Source organism: Aedes aegypti, chromosome 1 (assembly GCF_002204515.2).
Source record: "Aedes aegypti strain LVP_AGWG chromosome 1, AaegL5.0 Primary Assembly, whole genome shotgun sequence".
Taxonomy (NCBI): Eukaryota; Metazoa; Arthropoda; class Insecta; order Diptera; family Culicidae; genus Aedes; species Aedes aegypti.
This window is the reverse complement of record NC_035107.1, coordinates 300,438,620-300,459,306: the sequence shown is the minus strand read 5'-3', so window position 1 is coordinate 300,459,306 and position 20,687 is coordinate 300,438,620. Positions and strand designations below refer to the sequence as shown.

The 20,687-nt window shown below is 41.7% G+C and overlaps 1 protein-coding gene across 8 annotated transcripts in view; it reads right to left on the bottom strand.

The window, feature by feature from the left end:
- LOC110674205 (collagen alpha chain CG42342) overlaps window positions 1-20,687 on the bottom strand; it is a 658,184-nt gene that overhangs the window by 331,177 nt on the left and 306,320 nt on the right. For 7 of the 8 annotated variants that reach the window (XM_021838257.1, XM_021838251.1, XM_021838254.1 and 4 more), the window contains 2 exons: window positions 18,483-18,518; window positions 11,299-11,334 (listed from right to left, as the gene is read on the bottom strand). In XM_021838257.1, the coding sequence (XP_021693949.1) occupies window positions 11,299-11,334; window positions 18,483-18,518 (72 nt within the window). The remainder of the gene's footprint in view (window positions 1-11,298; window positions 11,335-18,482; window positions 18,519-20,687) is intronic. The other variant, XM_021838256.1, reaches the window with a different exon arrangement.

Sequence of the window (20,687 nt, the reverse complement as noted above, 5' to 3'; positions counted from 1 at the left end):
CACGAAGAATCACTGGATAAATCTTGGCAGTTTAATGCGCGGCCCGCTTCGATAACGAACTCACTTCCAGCAACTCCATTACTTCAATCGCTTCGCACCTTTTTTTCGGCGGCTGCAATTTATCGCCCGGCTTCAATCTGTTTACAGTCAGAGCACATTAAGACTTAACCTAGTTTCCATCGATCAAGGCAAACCAAACCAACAGACCGTGCGTAGCCCTCATCCATCTTTCCACAGTTTACGATTCGGTGGATTATCCTAAATAAATAGGCCGACAAAATCCACATCCATCCAGTCGCAATCGAATGCGGGTGCCGGTGATCGAACAGTGCCGTGGCATCCCTGCACTTTCCCAAAATTCTATCGAAAAAAAAATTCTCAAAATTTGCTCACAATCCACCACTGTCCATAAAAGAACTACTGTCCTATGTGAATTTTTGAACCAGCATCTTTTTATCCCGAAATTCCTGTTTTGAAAACATTCTGGAAAGTGGCAGTCCCATCTGGAAAAATACATATCAATAAGTACTTCACAATCTCCATAGCAACTACTAGTGAGATTGTTATCCTAAAACTAAAAGAATACGGCATGCAAAAACGTACTGGGAACAAATAATCATTTGTATGAAAACACAAGCATAAAACATTGAGAGACATTTACTCAATGCCCATTTTTTCTACATGGGACAGTAATGCTTTTATGGTCAATATGCAGCTCATCGAATGTGGGTGATTTGACTTTCCTCGGCCATCACCCCTCCATTTCCACCCTCCCCAGAAGTTCCTAATCGTTTGTTTATTTTTGCCGAGTATGATTTCAAAACACACACACACACCCATTAGGGGGCTCGGCTGAGGAAGATTGCGGCAGGGGGATCGAAGCAATCGATGATGATGATTCGCTTTTTCTTTCTGTTTCATTTTGTTGTTTGGTCCGAAATTCGAACATCGCGGGATGGAATCATAGCAACCGCAGCGAATCAATCAATCAACGAATCATCATCAACGAGCGGTTCCCATTATTGGCGGAACGAACGCTGAGATGTATTGCGATGGGATTCTGGATTAGTTGCGGTGGTGGCTGGTTCTAATATTAGATTAAAAATGCCCTAGTGAACAAAGATTTTTTAGTCTATTTTTCTCGCTATTTCAATTGTAAAACTTTAATTTAGGTGGAAAATAACAGCCATCGTTTTAAAAAATTTCAACACCACTTTTTTCACTCACTTATTTTTTTTGTTTCTAAGTATTTTTGTAGAGGAACTAATTATGGAACTATCTAAGCAAATCCTAAGAGAAATCCTTGATTTGACGAAGAATTCTATTCACAATCTTCGTAAAAATTCGTGATAGGAAATATTTTGAGATTTTTCGTAAACATCCTTTTGACATGTATGATGCGATCTCTAGATATTATTGCCTAGGATATGCTTATACATAATATCAGTGGCGCGGGAAGTGGGTAGGACAGGTAAGACATGTACTACGCACAGTAACAGCTGGGTAAGACAGTCAAAGGATTCTCCTACGCATGATGGGTTGCAAAATGGTGAGTCGACAACTAGGAAGGAGCGTCCAACATAGCTCTGGTCCTCACAAGCCCCTACCTCACGCTTCCACGGGTCTAACGATAACAAAGACCGCCAGCTAAGGGTTGCGTACTTAGCTGGTAGTGCAACCTGGGCACTGTTGTCCTTCTGACATCAGCTAGAGTGAGGAGGTGCCAGGTGGGAGCTTGGGATTTTTACCCTTTCCAAGCGAAACTCGTACATACAGCCGTATGGAATACCACCTTTAGTACTTCCTTCGGGAGGTGACCGAGCGTCTGGTCCATCTGACCAGGGGCTCAAGCATGGTCTACCTAGGATGTGGCGGGGGTTCATCAGTGGGCTCTGGTGAATCTCTACAAAAAACCACATATCTGCAAGTAACCCTGAACAAGCGACCTGGTACCGCTTTCAAAGTACCTTAGCCCTCTGGAGTGCCAACCGGCACATCAGGATGGATGCCAGTAACATCTTGATTATGGTGTACTGGTCACAACGCAGAACAACGGACAGGACACGGATTACGGATTGGATACGTCGACTAACAGTCGTGGGCAAGAGCGTACTCTACTGTTCCCTGAGTAAGGAAGGGTGACACCAACTTGAAACGGCAAACAGGACTATGAGGAAACTGCCTCCGTCCTGATAAAACCTTGGCAGGCCTTCATGTACGTTCGAAACTCGTCACCAACCTCGGTGAGTAGTAGGCTCAGATGTAACATTCCTGATTACGCCGATCCGGCTCTGAACATAACCCCCATGAAGGATTGTGTCAACCCTAGCATGGCCTCCCTGCTTGCATAGACAACCATGGGATCACGAGAGGCGACTATTTACAACGAGTAGAGATAGCGGCCCGAAGGGGGGACCCAATCGAATGGAGCAAATAATCGATTTGGATGGAGAATCTAGTGGAGGGAACGAAGACGCGATAGTATTCGCAAGGAGCGGAAAGATGCAGAGATCGCCAGTGATACCACAGACGGTAGCAGCCAGCACTAGCAGATGCAGCACACCAAGTGAACCACCGGGAAACCAGCGGGATGCAGGCTTCCTGAGTCAAGTGCTCACACCAAAGTCGGGGAGCAGCACCGCTCAAGACGACCGGCAGCATGAGAAGTCGGAGCTGTCGGACGTAAAGAGGAAGGTCAATGAACTCTATGAGTTCGTCAAGACGAAAAACAACGTCCACCTCAGAATTAAGCAGCTGGTCACGAGCATCAAGTCTGCCGTTACAGCCGCAGAACGCGGACAGAAGGAATTGAGGAGTAGAGCGGAAAAAGCCAAAAAAGCATTAACTTCGGTGAATGCAACAGCCGTTGCACAGGAGACGCCTAGGAGCAATCCGACCACCCGCTCGGAAAAAAGAACGAGGGATACACCAGGAGAGGAGGAAGATCCCAAAAATCAGAGAAGCGGCAATGAGTGCGTAAGTGAGCAGAACAGCAGTGAATGGCGCACCGTGAAAGGTCAAAAGGAGAAGAATACAGCTCGTAAGGAGAGGAAGCGGCAAAAAAAGGAATCGAAGAAGAAAGAAAAGCGACGGTCACCTCGCGAGAGGTTCAGGGGCGATGCTCTTGTCATTGAGGCAAGCGATAAGACAAGCTACGCGGCGATTCTCAGGAGAGTGAGGGAGGACCCAGAGCTTAAGGAGCTGGGTGAAAACGTGGTGAGAACCAGGCGCACCCAGAAAGGTGACATGCTCTTTGAGCTTAAAAAAGAACCGTCGATCAAGAGTTCGGCCTGCCGAGAGCTCGTCGTGAAGTCGCTGGGCAACGAGGCAAGCGTGAGAGCCTTATCCCAGGAGGCAGTGATCGAATGTAGAGAACTGGACGAGATCACTACAGAAGACGACGTGAGGGGTGCACTGTTATCTCAATGCTACCTGGAAGAAGCACCGCAGTCCATCCGGCTGATGAGAGCTTACGGAGGTATGCAAATAGCGACGATCCGATTACCAGGTGGGATGGTCGGTTTGCCCGCTGAAACTGATCCCTCGGGAGACAAATCCGGTAGAGAGATGCTTCAAATGCATGGATTTCGGCCACCGGGCAATAAACTGCAAAGGCCCGGACAGGTCCGAACACTGCAGGAAATGTGGTGAAAAAGGTCACGTTGGCAGGGACTGCCTGAAGACACCTAGGTGCATGCTGTGTAAGTGGAAGGTAACGCTTATACGACGGGTGGCTTCAAGTGCCACAAATATCAGAAGGCGAAGGCAGGGCAGTAATGATGATAACGCATGTGAACCTCAATCATTGCGACGCTGCACAACAACTGTTGTGGCAGTCGACAACAGAAACAAAGTGCGACATTGCGATCATTGCAGAACCGTATCGGGTTCCTCCCGATAACGGCAATTGGGTAGCAGACAGAGCAGAGACGACGGCGATTCAAGTAATGGGACGATTCCCTATCCAAGAAGTAGTCGAACGCTCATACGAGGGCTTCGTGATCGTTAAAATTAACGGAATCTTCGTGTGTAGCTGTCACGCCCTGTCACGGGTACTGGTCTACGACACAAACCAGGGACGGATGTCAATTGAAGTCACGGCGCGAGTTCCACAAGGATCCATACTTGGTCCAACATTGTGGAACATGATGTACGATGGAGTGCTAACCTTGTCACTGCCGAATGGAGTCGAGATCGTCGGGTTCGCAGATGACGTCGTTCTTGCGATAACTGGTGAGACTGCGGAGGAGGTGGAGATGCTGACGGCGGAATCGCTAGACACAATCGAATCGTGGATGACTGGATTCAAGCTGCAGTTGGCTCATCATAAAACGGAGGTGGTGCTGGTCAGCAACTGCAAGGCGGTACAGCAGTTGGAAATCAACGTCGGAGGGCACGCAATCCCATCGAAGCGCTCTCTAAAGCATCTCGGAGTAATGGTCGACGACAGGCTAAACTTCAACAGCCACGTAGACTATGCCTGCGAAAAGGCAGCGAAAGCTGCTAACACCGTAGCCAGGATCATGCCCAACATTGGAGGACCAAGAAGCAGTACGAGGCGTCTTCTAGCGACCGTATCATCGTCTATACTGAGGTATGGAGCCCCGGCTTGGGCTGCAGCATTGGGAACCAAACGTAATCGAGATAAGCTGGCAGGTACGTTCCGGCTCATGGCTTTACGGGTTGCGAGTGCCTACCGCACTGTATCATCGGAGGCAGTGTGCGTTATCGCCGGAATGATCCCCATCTGCATCACTCTGCAGGACATCGCATGTTACCAGCAAAGGGACACCAGGAATGTGAGGAATACCATTAGGTTGGACACAATGGCCAGGTGGCAGCAGGAGTGGGATAACTCGGAGAAAGGAAGGTGGACCCACTCATTCCTAACGTGTCGGTGTGGACGACCAGAAAACATGGAGAAGTTAACTTCTTCCTGACCCAGTTTCTGTCAGGCCATGGATGCTTCCGGAAATATCTGCACAGATTCGGACACTCAGAGTCTCCACATTGTCCGGCCTGTCCAAATATCGAGGAAACACAGGAGCACGTTATATTCGACTGCCCTCGATTCAGGGATATACGGAGCGAGATGATGCCAGAAACCGCAAACGTCCTAAATCCGGACAACATCGTGCAGAACATGTGCCAGCATGAAAGCACCTGGAATGCGGTGAACAGGGGAATAACGGCGATTATGTCGTTGCTGTTAAGGAGATGGCGTGAAGACAAGAGAGCTCCGGGTCGCGATTGGAGTAGGCTAGATCCTCCGTCGGGGACTAGACCGAGTAGAGCGGGCGTAGCGTAGTATCGGTTAATAGTCGTCGAGGCGCCTGCAAACCGGAAGCCATCCTCCAACCGGAATTGCAGAACCGACCCTGGCACTTGGCCGACCAACGTCGAGTCGGAGTAGGCTGAGTCCACCGCCGGGGTCCAGCTGAGTAATTCGCGAAATAGCACCGGCAAATGGTCGTCGAGGCGCCTGTGAACCGGTAGTTTCCCTCCACCGGAATCGCAGGACCGACCTCGGCATCTGCCCGGATAGCATCGGTTCGGGAGATCTTCCGCCGCCGGGGAAATCTTCGTCGGAGTAGGATAGATCCACCGCCGGGGACTACTCTGAGTAGTACGTAGCGTATCACCGGCTTGAGTCGTGGAAGCGCCAGTGAACCGGAAGCTCCCAGACAACCAGAAGTCGCATAACAGTTTACGATCAAAGTCGTTTATTTGTACAAATTGCATCACACCCGCACTACATGGTGTGCGAAATCATTTAACCGATAAGTTTTCTCGCATAAAACGCATTTTTATGAGTTCATATGTACATTTCGTTTCGTTCCGCATACACATACAAAGTTAGTCGGATCAATCCGTAGCAGCTGTCAAATTAACTTTGTTGTTATAAATTAAGTCGCATAAGAGTACAGATTAGTTCGCAATAAAATCTACACATTCGCATTGCATGTTAATTTTTATCATATAAAATATGCACGTATATCGCCTCTACTTTTGTACGTATAAGGCCTTTTCGCGACATCTTATACGTGAAACTTTGCGCATATAGGCCTCGCATAACGCAAAAGGTGATTTCGTTATATGTACATTCTGGTTGTGTGGGCCATCCTCCAACCGGAATCGCTGGACCGACTTCGGCACTCCACCGGCCAGTATCGAATCATGAAGAAGCGCGTATCCGGAGTAGGCTAGCTCCACCGTCGGGGACTAAGCCGAGTAGCATCGATCGTCACAAACCAGTTTTGGGTCGTATGGGCGCCAGTTAACCGGAAGTCATCCTCCAACCGGAATCGCTGGACCGACCTCGGCATCCAACTGGTCAACAAGGAGAGCTCGAACAGCAGCAGCGGAGAACGAGGCGTCGTAGAGCAACGAGCGTCCAGTAGAAGATCAACAGAGCTCTGACGCGAGGCCAGCCCAAGGGAAGTATGCGTCGTCGCACAGAAAGCTGTCCAAAGTCCCGGCGAGATGTTCAACCGCCAATTGGGCAAATCGCTCCAACAGCGAACTAGCAGAACAGTTAGAGGCTGAGATTGAAGAAGTGCATGAGCACAGAAGTGCATGAGGGGGGGATCGAGGCACAGGAGCAGTAGGGAAAGTTTTTTAGTGGTTAAGCACGCCTAACGTGAGTCCCACACCGTGCCAACACACAACAGGCCTGGCTTTTGAAGCTTTTTTGTACCCTACTATAAATAAAAAAAAAAATACTTATACATAATATCAGTGGCGCGGGAAGTGGGTAGGACAGGTAGGACATGTACTACGCACAGTAACAGCTGGGTAAGACAGTCAAAGGATTCTCCTACGCATGATTCAACAAAAATTATGTTTAGAAGAAACTATTTACAGTCAACTCTCTCTTACTCGATATTGAAGGGACCATCGAGTTAGGGAGGTATCGAGTTATAGAACACAAAACCAGTGCAACTGGTTTAACCATGAAACCAACTTTTACTATGGTTCTCTAACTCGATATCGAGATACGGAATATCGAGTAAGGAAGAGTTAACTGTATCACTCGTTCAATATACATGCAAACTCTATAAGGGTCGTACTTATTCTCACGTCAAGCTGGTCAAATATTTGTTGAAGGATTTTTATAAAGACACTGCGACAAAGCCTGTTCTCAGCTGGGTGTTTGATATGCACTTACACAGGAATATGACAGTAGGGTGCGGCTCATTTTTCGAAATCTCTCAAAACCAAATTCGTGTGCTCTTCTGAGTTCGAATGTAATGAAAAGATAAATCTCATAGTTTGAAACAAAATATTAAGATTTAGAGGAGGTGCCAGCGACTGAGAGGTGAATTTTCAGGTAATAAAATGAAGTACCGTAAAACGGGGTAACTTTGATAGTTTTTTCGAAGAAAACTTGAATATTTTTGCATGCTGTTTCAAAGATTTACAATTTATATTTTTAAATCAAGTACTGGCATCCTAGCTATCGATTACAGTCGATAAATATGCAAAAGATTCATTTTGAATGGATATATAATTTTTCATATAATCGAAAGTTGGTTTTCTGTTTTGGGGTAACTTTGATAATGGAGTATGATGCGAACAAAATTGAATGAATAACGAACATTTGTAGGGAATTGCATACCTCTAGGCGTTTAACGTTATATGGAAATTTCTGACTTAGATTACAAAAATGGTCCCAGTTTGTGAACATGCTTTTCGCTAAGAGATTTGAGACCGTATTCAAGTTCTATGATAACTAGGCTATCAAAGATAAGTGGCCAACTATTCAAAACTACATGAAATAGTGATCGTAGAACAGATTGTTTGTAAGCGTTTTGAAAATGCTAAAATTGCGTAAATTTTTTAAATTCGTATAAAAAGCCTAAAATGTTCTTGATTTAAATGAAAACCGCTCCTTCATGAAGTGTCATACTAATATTCTTTAGTTTTGCATTCGCTTTGCTTAACTGATTAACAGAAATTATGATATTTCATTTAGTATGCGGTGGGTTACGCACTATCAAAGTTACCCGCATTATCAAAGTTACCCCGTTTTACGGTATATTAAACTATGTTTTTTAAACCAATTTTGATGCTTTAAGCACCACTCTCTTCAAAATTAAATTTATAAAAAGTTTGTGGAACATCAAATTTGTCTCAAATCAAAACAAGTCATAGTTAATTGAAGGTTTCTTCATTTTTTACTAAATTTTACCAAAAAATACATCTCTGGTTGACCAGCTTCATGCATACTCAACCAATTCGAAATCTTTTTATATAATTTTGAAGCCATTTTAGTTGCTGTCGAACTGTATGCACAACACATTAAATTTGAAAATTGTTTTGACTAAGTTTCTCCCATGTTTTTTTTTTTTCAATTAAAAGTCTATTTATTTTGGATTTTTATAACTTTTGCTCATATTTTTGTCACTAAAATATGAAAAAGAATCAGCTACAGTATTCACGTTAAGCTGGCAAAAATTGGAAAAAAAAATCATTTTGCTTTGAAAATGTATGTTTTTTGGGTAGTTTTTGTTGAATAGCTTAGCCAAACTTTTTTTTTCCAATAAATGTGTTGCATACATATTTTAAAACAACTTAAATAGATAGAATCGGTCTAGTATTTATGATGATAGGGTGTGTTTTTAGGACAAATTTGGAGAAAACAACTTTTATCTAACGCTAGCTTAATATGATATCTTTGATTGTTCATTAATTTGATTTTGTGGAGAATGAGGCTAAAAGCTTCAAAATTGTTTTAAAAATGACAGTTATGGAGATTTAACACTAAATCTCAAAACTTTTGGTTCATATTTGGAGATTCTTCTTTTTATGTGATTTGAATTCAGAAGAGCACACGAGTTTTTGGTTTTCAGAACTTTCGAAAAATAAGCTGCACCCTAATGCCTCGAAAAGTCAAGGGAATTTCCATTACGAAACGATATCGAACCGACCGGGATTCAAACCCAGACACCTTCAGTACGGCTTTGCTTTGTAGCCACGTACTTTACTACTTGGCTAAGGAATATACTTTTAGACACCCCATAAGGAGATCAGTGCAATGGTTATCTATAGAATAGATCTATTCAAATATCTGGAAGTTCCTCAGTCAACCAATATTTTGATTTTTCAAAATTTCAGTCAATTTGGAAAAAATTTAGATGTGCTTCAAATCAATTATGTGTTTTTGGACTATTTTCAAGCTTTGAAAATTCATAACTATTGAACGGAACATTGAAACTAATCAGAAATACATCTATATAGTAGTTTATTCAATTCTACGAACTTTGGTCGAACACGGTTTAATGATTGGTGCAAGTTTATACATAGTTTGTTTGAGGTTTGTGCTTCAAGGTTCTTGAAAATCACTATTTTTAAGGAGTGTTCTCCCTGAAAAACATACCTGTATGAAAATTTCGGATTTTGAATTTCCAGAACATGATGACTATGGATAATATATCTAGGATAAACTTCGGAGGAATTTCTAGATGAATCCATGATTAATTTCTAGAAATGATTCCTGGAGTTTGCTTCCCAAAGATATCAAAGATTTTTTTCTCTAATTCTTTTCGGAGAAATAACCATTGTATTGTCGATCTTTGGATACATTTTTTAAATAGTGTCCACGAAACTTTATAGATTGATCTTTCGAAAAAAAAAATCTGGAAGAGTTCTTGGAAAATTCTTGAGGAAATCATGGAAGATTACCTTAATTGGTTAGTTCTTCGAGAATTTAATTTGACTTGATATCACTGCTACTAATTAATCCTCACGACGCACACTAGGACTGAACGCTGATTTTGACGGCCAAAATCTTTTGGGCTATGGATAAGCATCCCAGAAATGAATGTTCTTTATCTACTCAGCTTGTATTTTTATTTAATTTTTTGATGATTTTAACATGAATAATTTCAGACAATGTGAAAAAAATGACTAAATTTTCAAGTTTTCTTCTGAAACCAGACAAACAGAAGTCGTTCATAAATTAAAACTCAAGTAACCCGTACAACGCGTTGAAGAAAACCATTTGACTGACGAGTTTACTCGCGAAAATTTTTTTTTTCTGAGTTCATCAGTGCATTTGTTTCGTTTTGACGGGGTACACTTTGGAATTTTGTGTATTTTTTCGTAGCTCGGATTCGATTTTACTTTTGACTTATACCTTGGCTAATAACTCGTATATAAGGAAAGTTTTTTAAAACTTTAGAAAATTCTTTGCCCATTTGAAAAATGTATAAAAATTGTATTTTTTATAACCTACAAATGCCTGAGGATTATTCAACGTTTAATTAAAAAAAATCGTCCTTTTTATATTTTTCTACAATCAATATATCACAGAAGAAGAGCCGAGTAATATTAAAATATTTTCAAACCTATTCTTATAATAAAAATTATAAGAATTAAAAACCAAAATTCATAATTTTGCGAATACAAATATGCACAAAACGTGTTTATAACGATTTTAGATAACGAAAAATGATATATAGATGAAAAATAAAAAAAATGGGTATAAGAGGGTTAAGTCACAAAAGATTACATAATAGTTTGGAATAAAATCTATACATTTGCACTACCTGCCAGTTTCTATCATATAAAATTGCACACAGCGCTTTCATTTTTGAACATCTTATATGGAAACTTTGCACATATAAGCATCACATAACGTAAAAGGGGATTCCATCATAGTACATTCTTGTTGTCTGGGAGAGTTTTGCAAGCATAATCTTAAGATTAAATTAATCTAGACCAAATCTATCTTACCTAGATCGAAACGGGACAAGAAGTAGTATCAATTACCGGAGACACCAATCCGCTAGGATCCATGTTTTAGCCATCAAAATCAGCATTCCGACCCAGTATGCGACGGCTGATAATCCTCTAAAAGCCCAAGTTGATTAAATAATTACCATTGACACAGATTACAAACTGGTGGATCAGCGGAGAGACAGAAGAGACTCGAAAGCGGATAAAATCGACGATAAAGTTGAAAATTCGATCAGAACCGAATGAAACGTGTTTACGCGATGGGAATCGGATTATTTTTTTTTTCTGTTTTTTATTCCAGTAATCCGTAATGAATGTAGTAGGAGAGGGTCGGGAAAATGCAATCTGGCGATCTGTTTTATGCAAAATTGATTAAATGGTGTGAGTGGGAGGAACGCGGGCTTCAATTAATCACTGCAACGCTCGAACCTTCTTTCTCCAGTGCAGTCCGGCAGTCGGACTGGATAATTAGTGTAATGAGTTAAATGGGAGCGAAAAAATCAAGCTTTTTGCTACACTAGGGTGTGACTAGAATAACTACACAGCATCGAATCTTACCATGGATCCTCGGTCTCCTTTCGCTCCTTTCAGACCCTGTAACAGGTTTCGGATGATGATTATGATGTCGAGTTGTGGCGAGGAGGTTCGCATGCATCACATCAGGGTGGTCCAAAAGTGCAAGCATGTGATCGGTATTGCGTGCCCAGCATCAATTTTTCGTTGCGTGCAAGTTCGTTTCGTGCGAATGTGTTGATGAACACGTGCAATTTTGCATGTTTATTTGGAGATATCGTTCCGAACGGAGGAAGAAGTGGAAGAAAGAGCAGAGTAAAGAATGATATATAGGATGGATGATGCTTTGGGAGAGAAATCGAAATCGCGGTGATAAAGTGTTGCACTCGAAGCCACAAGCACAGTGTGTTCATTTGTTCGGAGAAGTTTTATGGTGTATAAAAGTTTATCTTTTAATGAAAAAACAGTCTTATGTTCATTTCACCTAGTAGTCAGATAGAGAAAATTTTGTCGAAGGCACGATTTTTATGTCTCTTATATTGTTTGACGTAAATTCCGTTGAATATGAATGGCCCCAAAATAACATATAATTCTTTGTAAGCCTTTCTGCAAGATTTTTATTTGTTATGTCTTTTTTTAATGTTGTTTCTATATTGCTATATTCTACGGTTACAACGATATTTAAAACACACAAAATCGACAAATTAAACACTGCGCAGAAACATCTTCGCCCGTGTCGCCCACACGCAATCGTCGTCCGATTGGATGACCACACATAGTTAAATTTGGTGCCCCCGGGGGCTAAAATGTTAAATATGTTGGCCAATGTCGTCACAGTAGGCGGTAATTAAAATGCGACCGAACGCTATTTTAATATTCAATGCTCGCGCTCGGGATTCGCCCTTAACGAAGGAGGCTGAAGAGGCGGGCGTTAATTTTTATGTTCTCGGAATGAATAAAAACATCGATTGCTCGGTTGGGTTTGTTTTGATGATCGATCAATGTTGTTGGGCTACCAGGAGTTGTTTGGCTTTTTCGTCAATGTTTTTGCAGTCAGGTTAACCGCAGATAATTAATTTCGGTACTGGGAAATTATAGCATAGATACATTGTTTGCATATTGAAGTTATACAAACTTGTCCAATAATATATAAATATTTGTATTAAACTGTTTATAATCTAGAATGCTCCAAATATTCAGAAAACAGAAAATAAATAATAATGTAAATTCTTCAATTTTCAAAAAGTTACTTCGATTTCAAAGATTTTCTTAGCTGAAACTTAGGTAGCATTTGTTCATTAAGTAGAATTAACCCTCTAATACCCAATTTTTTATTTTCGATTTAAATATTATTTTTCGTTATCTAAAATCGTTCTAAACACGTTCTGGGCAATTATTTATTTTTATTCGCGAATTTTCGAATTTCGGTTTTTGATTTTTATATTTTTTTAGTTTTGAACATCCCTAACTTTTTTCATTTTTTCTTGAAGCCTTTTCTGGTTGTTGATTTTTGGCAATAATAAAAATTTAAATTTTTGTGGTACTTTAAAAAATATTACATTTTTAATTTTTTTTTCGGAGCGTATTTTATTTTCCGTGTAATTAACGGAAAAACAGGTTTGAAATTATTTTGATACCACCTGGCTCTTCTTTTGTGATAGGTCGATCGTATAAAAATATAAAAGGTACGATTTTTTATATTACACGTTAAATTAACCCCGGGCATTTATAGGTTATATAAGAATACAATTTTTCAAACAATTTTAAAAAATACAAAAAAGTTTCAAAAGTCATAAAAAACTTTTCTTATATGCGTGTTATGAGTCAAGGTTTAAGCCAAAAATTAAATAATTTTGATTCCGAGGTACGAAAAAATACACAAAATTCCAAAGTGTACCACGTCTAAAGGCGGGGTTGGGTATTAGAGGGTTAACAAAAATTGATATCTCAGAATCCTGAACAGGATTCTCTCAGAATCCTGAGTAGGATTCTCTCAAAATCCTGAGCAGGAATCTCTCAGAAGCCTGAGCAGGACTCTCTCAGAATCCTGAGCAGATTTCTCCCAGAATCCTGAGACGGGTTTTCTCAGAATCCTTAAAAAGATTCTCCCAGAATGCCGGATTTTCTCAGAATCCTGGGCAGGATTCTCTCAGAATCCTGAGCAAGATTCTCTCAGAATCCTGAGTAGGATTCTCTCAGAATCCTGAAAAAGATTCTCTCAGAATCCTGGATTAGATTCTCTCAGAATCCTGAGCAAGATTCTCTCAGTATCCTGAGCAGGATTATCTCAGAATCCTTAGAAAGATTCTCTTAGAATCCTGAGAAGGATTCTCTCAGAATCTCTGGGCTAGATTCACTCAGATTTCTGGGTACGATCCTCTCAGAATCCTTTGCAAGACTCTCTCAGAATCCTGAGCTGGATTCTCTCAGAACCCTGAGCAGGATTCTCTCAGAACCCTGAGCAGGATTCTCTCAGAACCCTGAACAGGATTCTCTCAGAACCCTGAACAGGATTCTCTCAAAATTCTGAACAGGATTCTCTCATAATCCTGAGCAGGATTCTCTCTGAATCCTGAGCAAGATTCTCTCTGAATCCTGAGCAGGATTCTCTCTGAATCCCGAGCAGGATTCTCTCTGAATCCTGAGCAGGATTCTCTCTGAATCCCGAGCAGGATTCTCTCTGAATCCCGAGCAGGATTCTCTCTGAATCCTGAGCAGGTTTCTCTCCGAATCCTGAACAGGATTCTCTCCGAATCCTGAACAGGATTCTCTCCGAATCCTGAACAGGATTCTCTCCGAATCCTGAACAGGATTCTCTCCGAATCCTGAACAGGATTCTCTCCGAATCCTGAACAGGATTCTCTCCGAATCCTGAACAGGATTCTCTCCGAATCCTGAACAGGATTCTCTCCGAATCCTGAACAGGATTCTCTCCGAATCCTGAACAGGATTCTCTCCGAATCCTGAACAGGATTCTCTCCGAATCCTGAACAGGATTCTCTCCGAATCCTGAACAGGATTCTCTCCGAATCCTGAACAGGATTCTCTCCGAATCCTGAACAGGATTCTCTCCGAATCCTGAACAGGATTCTCTCCGAATCCTGAACAGGATTCTCTCCGAATCCTGAACAGGATTCTCTCCGAATCCTGAACAGGATTCTCTCCGAATCCTGAACAGGATTCTCTCCGAATCCTGAACAGGATTCTCTCCGAATCCTGAACAGGATTCTCTCCGAATCCTGAACAGGATTCTCTCCGAATCCTGAACAGGATTCTCTCCGAATCCTGAACAGGATTCTCTCCGAATCCTGAACAGGATTCTCTCCGAATCCTGAACAGGATTCTCTCCGAATCCTGAACAGGATTCTCTCCGAATCCTGAACAGGATTCTCTCCGAATCCTGAACAGGATTCTCTCCGAATCCTGAACAGGATTCTCTCCGAATCCTGAACAGGATTCTCTCCGAATCCTGAACAGGATTCTCTCCGAATCCTGAACAGGATTCTCTCCGAATCCTGAACAGGATTCTCTCCGAATCCCGAACAGGATTCTCTCCGAATCCTGAACAGGATTCTCTCCGAATCCTGAGCAGGATTCTCTCCGAATCCTGAGCAGGATTCTCTCCGAATCCTGAACAGGATTCTCTCCGAATCCTGAGCAGGATTCTCTCCGAATCCTGAGCAGGATTCTCTCCGAATCCTGAGCAGGATTCTCTCCGAATCCTGAGCAGGATTCTCTTCGAATCCTGAACAGGATTCTCTTCGAATCCTGAACAGGATTCTCTTCGAATCCTGAACAGGATTCTCTCCGAATCCTGAACAGGATTCTCTCCGAATCCTGACCAGGATTCTCTCCGAATCCTGACCAGGATTCTCTCCGAATCCTGACCAGAATTCTCTCCGAATCCTGACCAGGATTCTCTCCGAATCCTGAACAGGATTCTCTCCGAATCCTGAACAGGATTCTCTCCGAATCCTGAACAGGATTCTCTCCGAATCCTGAACAGGATTCTCTCCGAATCCTGAACAGGATTCTCTCCGAATTCTGAACAGGATTCACTCCGAATGCTTAGCAGGATTCTCTCCGAATCCTGAACAGGATTCACTCCGAATGCTAAGCAGAATTCTCTCCGAATCCTGAGCAGGATTCTCTCCGAATCCTGAGCAGGATTCTCTCCGAATCCTGAGCAGGATTCTCTCCGAATCCTGAACAGGATTCACTCCGAATGCTTAGCAGGATTCTCTCCGAATCCTGAACAGGATTCACTCCGAATGCTAAGCAGAATTCTCTCCGAATCCTGAGCAGGATTCTCTCCGAATCCTGAGCAGGATTCTCTCCGAATCCTGAGCAGGATTCTCTCCGAATCCTGAGCAGGATTCTTTACGAATCCTGAGCAGGATTCTCTCCGAATCCTGAGCAGGATTCTCTCCGAATCCTGAGCAGGATTCTCTCCGAATCCTGAGCAGGATTCTCTCCGAATCCTGAGCAGGATTCTCTCCGAATCCTGAGCAGGATTCTCTCCGAATCCTGAGCAGGATTCTCTCCGAATCCTGAGCAGGATTCTCTCCGAATCCTGAGCAGGATTCTCTCCGAATCCTGAGCAGGATTCTCTCCGAATCCTGAGCAGGATTCTCTCCGAATCCTGAGCAGGATTCTCTCCGAATCCTGAGCAGGATTCTCTCCGAATCCTGAACAGGATTCTCTTCGAATCCTGAACAGGATTCTCTTCGAATCCTGAACAGGATTCTCTTCGAATCCTGAACAGGATTCTCTCCGAATCCTGAACAGGATTCTCTCCGAATTCTGAGCAGGATTCTCTCAGAATCCTGAGCAGGATTCTCTTCGAATCCTGAGCAGGATTCTCTCAGAATCCTGAGCAGGATTCTCTCAGAATCCTGAGCAGGATTCTCTCAGAATCATGAGCAGGATTCTATCAGAATCCTGAGCAAAATTCTCTCAGAATCTTGTTAAGGGTTTTCTCAGAATCCTGAGCTGGGTTTTCTCAGAATCCTGAGCAGGATTCTCTCAGAGTCCTGAGAAGGGTTTTCTCAGGATCCAAATCAGGATTCTCTCAAAATCCTGACCGGGTTACTCTTAAAATCCTGAGCGAGATTCTCTAAATATCATGAGCAGGACTCTTTCAGAATCCTGAGCAGCTTACTCTCAACATACTGAGCAGGATTCTCTTAGAATACTGGGCAGGATTCTCTCTCTCATTATCCTGAGCAGGATCCTGGACAGGATTCCCTCAGAATCCTGGGCACGATTCTCTCAGAATCCTATGCACGATTCTCTCAGAATCCTGCGCAAGATTCTCTTAGATTCCTGAGTGGGATTCTCTGGAAATCTTGGAAAAGTTTCTCTCAAAATCTCAAAATCAGTATTCTCTCAGAATCCTGAGCAGGATTTCCTTAGAACTCTGAGCAAGATTCTTTCAGAATCTTGGGCAGGATTCTCTCAGAGTCTTGAGCAGGATTCTCTTAGAATCATGGGCAGGATTGTAATCTTGGAAAAGGTTCTCTCAGAATCCTTAGCAGGAATCTCTCATAATCCTGAACAGGTCAATTCAGATCCATGAGCAGGAATTTCTTAAAATCTTGAGTAGGGTTCTCTCAGAATCCCAAGGAGAATTCTCTTAAAATCTCGAACAGAATTCTCCAAGAGTTCTGAGCACGATTTTCCCGAAGTCCTGAGCAAGATTCTCTCAGAATCCTGAGCAGGATTCTCTCAGAATCGTTCGCTGCTCTGATTTATATTATCAAGCTTGATATAACTTGCAAAACAATATTGATCATGGCTCGATACAGATGTGATGTTTTCTTCGCTTGCTTTGATCTTGATTCGTATTCAAATCATCTCATTGTTTACTTAAAATCGCAATTCCTCGCAGTGAAGTCCAAAATTTTCTGAAACATGCCTACTTAATTTTCATGTCGACAAGGCAACGCAAATTATACGTACGTTACTAACCCGATGAGTAATCCAGCACTTTTTTCGTTATTTTTCGCTGTTCGCAAACAAGCCAAAAAAAAAACAAAAAACGGCCATGTTCGATTATTATAATTAAAATTACCACCCAGATCAGGGTCCGAGTGCGCAAAAAACTGATCCCCTTCCCACTTGCATCGCTCGCTCGGGAAAGAAAAACTGTGTCCCAGCCATAATAAATGGCGTATAAATATCAATTTCAGAAAACACATTAGTGTGCAGCCCGGCAGCCTGTCGCTGAAATGTAAAAAAAAATCTGCGTTATCGATATATATTTATTTATTTTTGTTCGACTGCTGCGCGGTGCTTCCCCTAGCGAATATTGCCATTCATTTGCATGGCTTTTGACAACCATCCCGAGTGGGAAAAAAGAATTAAAGAATATCAAATTAAGGTTTTCCATTCCAGATGATTTCCAACAGTTACAACTTGAACAGAGGTGTAAAAGAGTCCTGCCTAAAAAGTAAATTACAAAAGATAATAACTCATGTTTTTTGTACGAAAACTAAACTGATAAATGGATCGGGTAATATAAAACCTAGATAATACATGATGGATTTTCATGTGAAATGAAATTTCTCAATATCATTTCGATACCTCAAGCTGCTCTCAATAGCTTACCAATACCTCACTGAGGTATTATTGATTGTTTCGAACAATATTTAAAGACATTGAAATTACAAAATTGAGGTGTTGTCAATATCTGGAATACTGTTCAATACATCATTATGGTATAATACAAAAATATGTATTAATTTATAAGAACGAGCTATCCCTTCCTGCTCGGGATCCCCCACCTGATGTGAAGCCCTCTACAGCACAGGACGAGGGCGGATTACTATTTTGTTTTAATCGAAACGAAACAATATGTCATAACTCAGTAACGGACGATGGCGCGTTATTTGTTGTGCGGCCGATTCGATGAAATCGATGTGCGGTTTTCGATCAATGTGTGCGTGTGTGACGAAGGGCGAAGCTGATTGAAATTATGGGTATACGACGCGTAATGGAAAATATGGATCGTAGTAGGCTTGCAATGGGTGGGATGAAATAAAACTGTGGGCAGAACAGAGGCGTGAACGCAGTTTTATTATTTTCAATGAACCTAGAGATGTTTATATTTTCATTTCTCGAGAAGCGTCGCATCTTAAGCGGTAATTATAATTTACGACCGCTTAGTCCGTGTTGCTGCGTGGCTGCAGCGAGATAATGGAAAAAACACATAAATAGGCTGTACTTACCGGGAGACCATTCTTGCCAGGTGGACCAGTGGGACCCTGAAATGGGAAGGGAGAGAAAAAACGAGCGTTAAAAACCAGTCGAATTTTATTGGGACAATTCAAAGTGGAAGGCATCCGAGGCGTAGTGCGATAGGAGAAATGAGCAATAAGCACACGCCTAAGAGCGTAGCTAGGATTTCTGTCAGGGATGGGTATGGTTCGAACGACTTCGAAGACATTAATCATAACATGTTTCACAAAATGTCGATTTTTTTATACTTTTTGCATCCTGTGTGTGTAAATGTTCTAAAATGTTTGTGGAACATAACATTTACCATTCTCTTTCTATTACAATAAGCAAAATGGAGTCAAAAATGATTGTGCTATTATTCTTCGAATTCCTGTTCTCTGAATGATCCGTTTCCCCGAAAAGTATTGCAGCTCAAAATGTGCAACAATAGTCTTCAACAACAGGGTGGTGTACTAGAAAGAACGATAAGCTTTCAAAAGAAGGAAATATAAGTCATTCTCGGCTAAACACATATTGCCCAAAACTTCAGGCAGAGAAACTCTAAAGAATCGCAAATCAAATAAAGAAGGGTGCATATCAGATGACTGGTGCGGTAAACACATTAAATCAGTGAAGTTATGGCTAAGTGTGCCAAAAACTTTTCAGGGAAATGGGGTATATGGAGACCTGGAATTCGAGGAATTGGCATACGGAAAAACGATATTCGGGGAAATGTAGCGCAACCGTCGGAAATAAGGTTTGATCCAATTTCCTGATTAGGTCCAGTTAATAATTGCTATAAACGGATATTAAAAATTCTGAAGGTTACCATTCAAATTGGTCCAATTGACTGAAGTGTTTGATCTGTCGGAGACCAACATTAAGGAAACCTCAAGGATGTAAATCTGCAGCGTTTCATGCAGAAATATATCCAGAATCCATTTTCATTTCGAAACCATGTTTTCCGAAGAATTTATTTTTGTGTGGTGTTCAGTTGGAGCTGCCTGACAGCTTAACTTTAAAAGACTTCGACACGTTAATGCTTCCAGTGGACGATTTTCCATTTTAAGAAAGCACCACACTAGACAACGGACTAGCATGCAACGCCCAGTGGCACAGTCGAAAAACTCTCCTGACGAAAAGTTTTCCGGACTGAAGCGGGAATCGAACCCACACCCCTTGACTCGATGCGGCTAAATGCTTGGCAACACTAACCGCACGGCCACGAAGCCCTTGTCTAGGCTGAACCCTCGGTCTGGTTTTTGCCAAGTGGATACGAGTAACTGACACTGAAGAAGACTGCAAGTGGTAGTCGAAATACGCGTATCTGTCAAAGATAAGCATTTAGGAGCGGAATTAAAAGGTACACGGTACTCCATCTACTTTTAAGTTTCTCTATTTGAGATTCTGCTCAGAGGATTCGAACATTCATTAAAGAGTTTTTCACAGTTTTAGTCAAAAATATTAGTGTCAAAATGACTAAACAATTCAAAATCACTTGAATCAATCAAATATTTGAATTGGAAATCAAGTTTATTGTTTATCGAAAGTTTTACCATTAGTTCATTTATATACAGACTTGCCAGAAACTCTTCTGCGAAAAAAATGAGGCAATTTATAAGTTTTTCTGAGGAGTAAAAATTGAACTCGAAATTCGCAACACGAATCCTCAAACAATTGGAGTGAGAATGCATTGAAATGTGTGATTTTTTTCTAGCACTAAGTCTCTTCTGCTATTACGCTGACCCTTACTCACACTTTAAAAGAACTGTTGAGTGACCCGCCCGAATAAAACAGGCCTCGCGGATTGTGATGACACTATTTTTTTTATGGAATTTCCCTCCGTTGTGTTTTGTATCGCATCTTCCTCGCTCATTATTCGTTTCCTCTCTGCTTTGTATTTGTTCGCTCCCTCATAAGGAGGGAACTCTAGAGCATGCTACCAAACACGTCTCTGATGCTGCCGAATTCTGGTCATATTCAGGAGTATTATCAAACCTGCTATATCGCAACCTTCAAATATCGATATTTAGTGAGACAAATATTCGTGTGAATTATGAAATAAGCTTATAATACCAATTAGATTTTGTTAGCGTTCGTCGGAAATCAATAGATCACCTGTGCTACCATAGGTAAAAGAGGTTATACAGGAAAATAGAAAGTGATAAAGAGAGTTTTGTAAATGCATTATTTTTTTTTAAACGTTCTAATTTCAT